Source organism: Cibotium barometz, chromosome 64 (genome assembly GCF_041138505.1).
Source record: "Cibotium barometz isolate CiBa-2024 chromosome 64, ASM4113850v1, whole genome shotgun sequence".
Classification (NCBI taxonomy): Eukaryota; Viridiplantae; Streptophyta; class Polypodiopsida; order Cyatheales; family Cibotiaceae; genus Cibotium; species Cibotium barometz.
The window spans coordinates 10,033,427-10,042,887 of NC_141109.1; the positions used below are offsets into that span (position 1 = coordinate 10,033,427).

Genomic DNA, 9,461 nt, shown 5'->3' on the forward strand with positions numbered 1-9,461 from the left:
CACTTGGAATAGAAAATTCAAGGAACTTATCTCAGGAGGCATATGGGAAATAAAACACCACTCCATATTCCATTCTTCTGTTAGAAGCTAGTAGCAGGTCACAAGAAATCTACACATTGGCAAGAGATTACCATTGTATCTTAAAAGTGAAGCTTATGCCTAGTGAGAAATTGGCAAAACCTCCATAGAAACCAGCTTCCAAGCCACAAAAGATGATTAAAAGCAAGATGCTTACATCGGAATGGGTCCTCAGCATGCGGGCACGGTTTAAAAGCTGGGATGCAGAATGGGGAGTGATCTTTCCTCTGGGTAGACCCACAAACACCTTGATTTTCACTAGGTCCCACCATCTTGGGATTGACTTTCCTTCGACCAATACCGACAGGTGGCAGCAACTACATTAATCCAGAAGGACACCCAACTACAGGCCACAGGTAGTGCAGGGGGAGGACACAGGGAACTAGACCATCCATCCTTTGAGATAAGACATAGAGCCCGAGGAGCGCATGCTAATATTTTGTGCATGCTTATGTACACATCAGACAATGTTTCTTGCTGGTGATCAAGGCCCAACTTGCCAGATATGCTTGGCAACCAACCAACATTTGGCAACCATGGGCACATACTTTAAGGTACACCTTCTTGACCACAGAGACCAACTACTCACCGACAATACCGATTGACCATGACATTGAGCTGACAATTTTGTTTTATTACACATGCACACACACACGTGACTTGTGCACATTGCACCACATATATTTCACACTCACATATTTGTTCCATTGAACAGGTCTGATAGACGGTATTTTAGTCTCTAGAAGATGATAAAAGAATCTATCTATCATTCATGTATCTCTTCTATTATTTTCCTTCATAACTTAATCGACTTTGATTTTCAAGATTTATTCTATTATGGTCTTAGGAGGGCTCTAGAAGGGAATACCTCTGGCTTTTGTAGTAGGTAAGAATGACCATGTTGCCCCTTGTTAACTCCACTTGGCCTACTTTGTTTCAAAGAATTACTTTTCATGAGATGTTCAACCAAGTCCCATCAATAATCAAGTACATTTATCAACACTAAGCCCTGCAGGCAACAATCGAACAGATTTACTTTTTTGCCTGTTGTGTATGGAAGGAACCATCATATGGAGCTCCTTTCCTATCCACTTCTTTATCTTCTTTCTGCCATCACACTCCAAAAGATGTGGATCAAGCAGTGAACTGTCATCAGAATGAGTTTCATATTGTGGCTCAAGCGTCTCTCCGCTATCCTCTCCTTTATCTACAAAGCTGCCACTGAACTTCAAAAGATTTCTTTGAAGTGGATCAAAAGGGAAACTGTCTTCATGACGAGTTTCATCAACTGACTCAAGCATCTCTACAATTTCATCCATCTTAACATCTCTTGAATCTTGGCAGAGACTTTCCACACTTTCCAGTATGGAAGCTCGTGAATCTTGAAAAGTATCCAAATCCAATCCATTATTGCTCGTGTAGGGTAAGAGCTTTGAAATCAATTTTCCAAAGTGCAACACATCATTTCTCTGATGGTGATTACCATCCCTTTCTTCACATTCTATGAAATCCATCAAAATCTGTGGCTCAAACCTGTCATCCAATAAGATGTTTTCAGCTCTGACAGGATACACAGTATCTTGTGCATGAAGGTACTGAAGACCAAATGCTGCCCCTACAGCAATCCTATAACAAGCTGTTGTATCCAATGCCTCCTGTAGCTTGTCATCCTCTAGCCACCTGTCTAGGGATCCTTGCACATTTGTGTACTCGTATAAAAACCAGCACTTACAAGAATGGATGCAAACAGCATGCAATCTAGCAATGTTGCTATGCCTCAAGCTGAGGATTTGTGATATCTTGACCCAAATGTTTTTGCTGTTGATTACATTTTGCATGCATTGAACCAAAACATTTGTCCCGTCAGACAGAACACCATGGTACATTGAATGCAAAGTAATGTTTTGCACTCTTCTTGTAAAGCCACCTGTTGCTACAGAAAGTTCAGTATAAGAGATCACAGGAGTGGAGAGAATGAACTCCTTGACCTCTGAGATCTCTGACAGTTGTTTAGGGGTCCTTGCTTTCATCAAAAGCAGCTTCAAATGTCTCAGTGTCATAGTAATGCTGGCAAATGAAGGGCGAGAAGATGGATCTCCTGACCAGCACTTCTGAGTAAGCTCCTTTAATGGAAGAGGACAGCTAGCGGGTAATTCCGGCCTAAAGCCTCTTCTAAGCATTTCCACCAATTTAGTCCCAGATGTAATGTCTGCAAAAGGTTCTTTTCCTGTAAGACAGTATAAAATAGTCATGCCAAAACTATATACATCAGCCTCAAATGAGTACTCTACCCGCTCAACATCACTTCCATCTTGAAGAGCCAAAACTTCAGGGGCCCTATAGCCCTTCGTGCCCACTTTAGAGGTCATGTTGTCGCAGCTCTCGAGGTTCAGCTTTGCTGAGCCAAAGTCACAAAGCTTCACCCGTCCATAGCCCTCCTGCATCAATTCTCCACTCAAGTTCAATGGCTGGACTAGAATATTTGATGGCTTAAGGTCCCTGTGCATGATCTTTTTGGAATGCAGGTACTCCATGGCTCTGGAAATTTGCAACATGAAGTCCAGCAGCACAGGGAACTGAAGGGGCTTCTTGAGCTGTGTTCTTTCTTCCACAAGCGTTGCAAGGTTGCTGTTTACGAGCTCCAAGACAAGGTAGCAGGTGTTTTTTTGCTCGTCAATTGACCAGCCAAACAACTGAACGATGAAGGGGCTCTTCAATTTGACAAGGATGGCTGCTTCACGCTCAAAGAACTCTTTGCGGGCAGGGTATTTGAACTGCTTGACTGCAACCTTGATGCCCAGCCAAGAAGCCTCAAACACCGAGGCAAAGCTGCCCTGACCAAGCAAGTGAGGTCGAGTGGGAAATGTTAACTCTTGGCTGCGTATACACATACTTGGTCGAGGTGGTGTACTAGAGAAGGAGGTGCTGTCTAGCTCTGACTCCATGGATTGAAGCCCCAAATTCTGTAGCAAGAATCGGACTGTGTCATGCTTTTCCTTCTTCTGATCATTCATGACCTTTCTCCTGAAAAAACTCATCTTCTCATACTTTCGACTCATCCGTTGTAGACTGAGGAGGAGAGTTGTACGGTCTTGTTCTTCCTTTTTGATCCACTGCGAGCTTTGAGATGACAGAGATTCCATTTCTGCATAGCATTGGGCAATGCCTAGGCGGGTGAACTGTGCCCGTGATTCTAATGCTACACTTCGGCTGGTATGCAGTGCCAACTTCAATCCAGCAATGCACCACATGAGATCATGGATGTGTACATCACGTGCCTCCATTGTAACAGCAATGGTGATGGCTTCCCTCCACCACAATTTTGGGTTGCTGCAGATGTGAAGAAAATTCTCGGCCTCTTTGATCACTCTGTAAAGCTCTTCAATGGCATAGGGTGTATTCCTCAGCTCATTGAGGATGGCATAGGGTGTATTCCTCGGCTCATCGAGTATGTCAGAAACACAAGTATGGCCATGATTCAAGGTTGCAGGAGATGATTTGTGCACTTTGCTACTTGACAATAACCTGGAAAAGCTGTGAGAGACTGAATTCCATGGCCGAAAGGTGACAGAGGGGGAGGAATTTGAGAAAATATTGCCAAAAAGCTTCTCAAGATTGGAAGAAAAGTATGTAGAGATCGCCTCACATTGTGCAGCATGGAGGGAATAGGTTCTCTTCTCATCAAAGGGACACCGTAGCAGGATCTCTATGAGCTGGGAAGAGAATTCCATCAGGGGCTTTCAAAACCCACTTGAAATGAAGGAGCTTGGATGTGTCAAGAGCAAGTTCATGGATCTGCAGGGATTTTACTTACACCCCTCCTTCCCCTGCCACTTTAAAGAGCATGTCATGTGACCTCAGCTAGCCTGAGCATCTCTGGGATGAGCTCAGCCCACTACTTGCCGAGGGCGAAAAAAGCAGAACTGTGATGCTGCAAGGATGCTGAAGACTGTAAGGGTTCATCATTCTTTGCACTGCATGTAAAACCTAACCAATCGCTTCTTAAAAACTCTCACACCTCCTCCCCCTGCCACTTTACAGAGCATGTCATGTGACTGCAGCCAGCGCGATTCGAACCCAGCACCTCCGGGATGTGCTCAGCCCACTACTCGCTCAGGGTCGCTCAGGGTGGAAAAAGCACAACTGTGATGCTGCAAGGATGCTGAAGACTGTAAAGGTTGATTCTGGATGTAAAACCTGATGAGTTTCTTTTTCAAAAACCCATCTAAGTGCTCCCCTGCCACTTTAAGAGCCTGTCATGCTACTGCGGTCACCAGCATGATGATGATGCTGCAAAGGGTGCTGAAGACTGTAACGGTTGATCCTTTACACTGCATGTAAAACCTAATCACTTGCTTTTCAAAACCCATCATTTTACTCACACCCGGCTAGTCCTGCCCACCCCCTGCCGCTTTACAGAGCATGTCATGCTACTGCAGCAAGCACGATTTGAATCCAGCACCTCTGATATATGATTCTGAAGCGGAAACCAAGTGGGCTACACCACTATCATTGGATTTTTAAGCCCCTTCAAATGCTTGTAAGATCTTCCAAATCAGTGTGTCACTTAGTTTTGGCTCAAAGATCTTAAATGCAAAGAAGTGAGTCAAAGAGCCTGGTAAGAGCTGCAAAAGCTAGAATCAACTGCTAACAACAAGAAGCTGCAGGGATGTGGGTTAGAATTTCTACAATTGATCAGAGCTTTTGAAGATGGCTCACTGGGGAACTTCACTGCCAAGAAGAAGCTCAACTGTGTACTACTGAATTCACTGTATACTAATCATTGCATTGACAAACCAAACTCTGATCAAGGGAGAGCACGCACACAAAAAAAAACCACTTCAGAAAACTGAAACTGCTTGGGAGTTAAGCGCACCTCTAATGACAAGCTGGTTTATAATTGCTGGATGATTACGATCATCTTTGCAGTAGAGAATTCTGCTGCAAGGAGAGCTAGTGCAAGCCTTGTCGCCCAGAAGGCTCTGAGTAAGACCACATTCTCAACTGCGCTGCACGAGTCGTGCTGTACTTTGGCTCAAAGACTCGGTCGGCTCAACGATTAGTCTTGACGATCGCATTCACTTTTTTGCAACACGGACTTTATATGTTAAGAGTGGCATCTTACAAAATTACAAAAGATAAGCCTATTCGAGCATATAAGATGGCAAAGCATATTAAGGTGCACTAGATGGGGCGGATGAAACTATGTTAACTTACAAAGTGGTTAATGTATCGCCCTTTCTAATGGTGACCACGTCTTCGCGTCACCCAAGTCGGCGGTGAAGTTGCTGCTCTACGGAGGAAAGGTGTGGATGGTCCATGATACACCATAAACTTGGCATCATGCGAGGTTAAGTGATATAGTTCGCGCGATCGATCCACAGTTAGAGGATGCAAGGCATATTGGTGAGAAGCTTTTAGTTGTGGTAGAGGTAGCTTGTCAAGGCTGCATCAAGAGGTATAGACGATATAGAAGTTCTTCATGCGAGGCCTCCTTCTGTAGAAATGGCTGCTCTTCAAAATCAAGTAGTTGATAGAAGCGGATTATAGAAATGGTTGGGACCCTTCAAAATCAAGTAGTTGATAAAAGCGGTCCGCACCCTATTATAGAAATGGTTGGGACCCTTCAAAATTAAATAGTTGGTAGAAGCGGTTCCCCACTCTGTGATTTTTGACAGAATGAGTGCCATGACCACCGTGGAATGATTCGCATGGGTAGCTAGTAGTTTGCATCTTCTTAGTGTTCTCTTAGTGCGACATGATATCATACCCCGAGCTCATATCGTGATGCCTAGAGATTGGGCCTCTTTGTGCAAGTGGCCTAGGGCGAGGTTGTGGTGGTGTATTGAGCCATGCAAGCTTTGTCATGCTTCACTTCTTTCTGTCAGTGATCGCCATGCTTCAAGCAAACGGGCAGAGTAGCCACCAACTTTTCAAAAAGAGGCTCAACCAACACTTGGATCCGTTCGGCCATGTCTGACAAGCCACCCATCACTTGCAATTCTTATTGACAACCCAACCTCATTCGCACCGACCTTATTGACTAGCCTCACTACAAATCAGCACCTTATCGACTAGCCTCACTACAAATCAGCACCTGAATTTCCTATCTTAAACCATGTGTAAAAGTCTAAGAAAGCACACAAATACGTGTCAAAGAAAGTAGTGTGTTGGATTTTTCATTGGAAGGAGCTTCTACATAGGCCCACTTTTTGCCCAATGCCCATGCACGACACCTTTAATATACATACATGCTTGGTATCTAGTAGACACATTAATAGACACTTATATCTCAAGCACCAACTGACTACACAATTAGTGGGTGCAATCCATCACCTCCCCAGGATGATGCTCTCTTTCATTATACCAATGTCGAGGGTCACATAAAACTTACAAGGCATAGTTTTAGTTCTAATATAAAATTCAACTTCAAAACAACTGACGACAATGGATTGAGAATTGTTTACGAGTGCCTTTGATAATGGAGCCGAAATGAAGTCATCACCTATCACGTTGGAGAAAATATTGTGGTAACTATGATGACCCATGGAAGGTCCAACTTTCACCTCCCATTGAGTCCTCCTTCACTGCATCTAGCAATGTAGGATTTAGTTGGATTGGTTCTAAAGGCAAAGGCTCTAGAACTAGATCTTTTTTACGACTTCTTTTAAGGTTCAACTATGGCCTTTGGCACCCTTTGAGGTTCTCTTACTGGTTCTACAATTGACTCTATGATAGGGTCTAGGTCTAGGATATGCTTAGGCAAGGTCAATGGTTCGTTACTCAAACACCTACTTAAGTACTAACTCTAGTTTAGCCTCGACCTTCTTAACAAGCGCTTAGGCTTATTTCATTCGCTCCTTTTCCAACATGGGGTTAGGATACTCTTTGAGTTTTTTTTGGAAGGTTTGCATATTCAATGGATTTCCTCTTTGGGAATAGCTGGTTTGAGTGTGAGTTCACTCGTTGTCTCCATGAGGAAGCTCTACTATCTGACGATGTTGTTGCCCTTGACAATTGATTGTGCATTGCATTTTTGCATGTTGTTTGAGGTTTTCTTCTTTTGGGTCTCTAGTTCTAATCCCTTTTCAAGGGCTACTACAGCCTTTGGGGCTTGCCTTAGGCTCTTTAGTAGCAGCAGTTGGCTTTGAGGTTGAAGCTAGAGCTTTATGCTTCTTAGCTGCCTTAGATGTTTCCTTGGCAACTGCCCTCGTCTTGGTTAGGAGCCTTGTGACGGTATTAAGAGGGACTATATGAATAAGTCCTCCTTGTACATTGAACAAGTTAAGGCTTGCGATGTGGCTAATTCTCATGTCATTAGGCTGATTGTTACTCTATTGAAACAATTATTGAGAGGGACTATATGAATAAATCCTCCTCGTACACTGAACAAGTTAAAGCTTGCGATGTGGCTAATTCTCATGTCATTAGGGTGATTGTTACTCTATTGAAACAATTGTTGAGCGTATTCGAATACACAATTATAACATGTGCCTTTGTATAGAATGACATTGGGATTTGGCATTTGATTTGGGGAATGACATAAGGATTTGGCACTAGATTCAAGGATGGAGTTGGGGTACTTACTGTGATGGCTTTATGTGAGGACACTTTACAACACAGTGTCACTGGGCCTTTGCAATGGAAAAGAGGTGGCTTACATGGCAGGTATTTGAAGTCTCTTGCCCTTTTTTATATCATTGCTTCAAACAAGGAGGTATAGTCAATGGCTAGGAGTTGTTATTTCGCCCTTTTTTATATCATTGCTTCAAACAAGGAGGTATAGTCGATGGCTAGGGGTTGTTATTTCGCCCTTTGTTATATTATTGCTTCAAACAAGGAGGAATATAGTCAATGGCCAGGGGTTGTTTTAGCTATCCATATGAATTGAAATGTTCATATGACTCATATCTCTCATGTTCTAGACTCTCAAAGTCTGCTTGTAAAGTCACCGTAGTGTGGTTCTAGGAGGAACCTATTTGGGTAGTAATACCAAAGGTATATATGGAATTTCTAGTGGTCTATACATACCACTTAGTATATGGTATTAAATGGTCTATACATTTCTCTTAGTATATGGTATTAAATGGTTTGTACATACCTCTTAGTATAGGGTATGGCATTGCTTGTGGTTTGCACATACCTCTTAATATAGGGTTCTATTAAATGGGCATTGGATTATGCATTGGTTGAGAAGCATTTGGTAAGGGCAATAGGGCTAGTGGTTAAGAAGCATTTGGTATGGGCAATAGGGCTAGCGGTTGAGAAGCACTTGGTATGGGCAATAGGGCTAGCGGTTGAGAAGCACTTGGTATGGGCAGTAGGGCTAGTGGTTGCCTAGGCATTGAGAGCATAGGTTGTGGTGCTATATTTCCTTGCTACACCAACAATGAGTTGTATCGTGGTTCCCATGGTGCTGACAATGAGCATAATACTATTGCTATCTAGGCCTCAGCATCTTTTAGACACTCCATGCTTGTATGGTTTTGGTGGTAGATTTCACACCAGATTAATCCTCTCCATGAAAATAAATGTGGGTGTCTTACTTAAGGAGACCGATCATAAATAGATCTATGTGTGATAAGTCATCCAGTTTATGGGGGTTGCATCTCATGTGAAGATGTAGCGTCTAGACCTGTAGAGATGGTGGCCATAAGAAGCATCTTGCTCTTGAGAACGATCATAAATCGATCAATGATGAGCCATAATTCATCTAGTCTCTCATGGTAGCTACATTTCATGTGGAGGTACGTGGTTAGCAATGTAGTCCTACATTGTTTCACCCTCCTCCTCCGTTTGGCTCCATTAGTGAGAATCCCACAATGAATGTGTGTCTCAAGGCCTCATATTTGGCCTTTTCATGTGGGTTTAGAGGTCTAAACCAATGGCTTGCTTTACCTCTTTAAGTAAAAGCCCAAATGAGTATATCTTAGCAGTATCTTTAATCCTTCCCATGACCTCGTAAATTAATCGAACTTTTCTAGATATTGAATGTGATCTCTAGTTTCATCAAATTTGTTCATTGTCATCCTTGAGATGTATATTTGGGTTTGTTTTGCCCAAATCTGAGCCTCTAGGTATTATGCTTGTGGTGACCCCCCTTCCCATTTTAAATGCTATCCTAAGCATGTCTTTTTCATATTCACGTGGGCGATGGAATGCAAGGGATTGGTTGCACCACAAAGCCCTATGTTTCATGGTTTAGGATTTCTTGCCCCATGATGTTAGGCTATGCGGAATCCAATGGCACTCATCCTACATCAGCTTGGATTTTGCTTACAAATTGAGGATATGTCATGTGAATTCTCTTGTGGATCCCTAGGGTTTAAGGTAGTCTTGGATATTAGCTCTTTACCCTTACCAGAATCCCCTATTCCTCATCA

At 43.0% G+C, this 9,461-nt stretch overlaps 1 protein-coding gene across 1 annotated transcript; it reads right to left on the bottom strand.

Moving 5' to 3' along the window:
* Positions 1–867: 867 nt before the first annotated feature.
* On the bottom strand, positions 868–4,965 carry LOC147603296 (uncharacterized). The gene has a single exon (XM_086796535.1). It carries the CDS (start codon positions 3,807–3,809, stop codon positions 1,062–1,064), a length of 2,748 nt encoding a protein of 915 aa, XP_086652661.1. The 5' UTR covers positions 3,810–4,965; the 3' UTR covers positions 868–1,061.
* Positions 4,966–9,461: the final 4,496 nt, after the last annotated feature.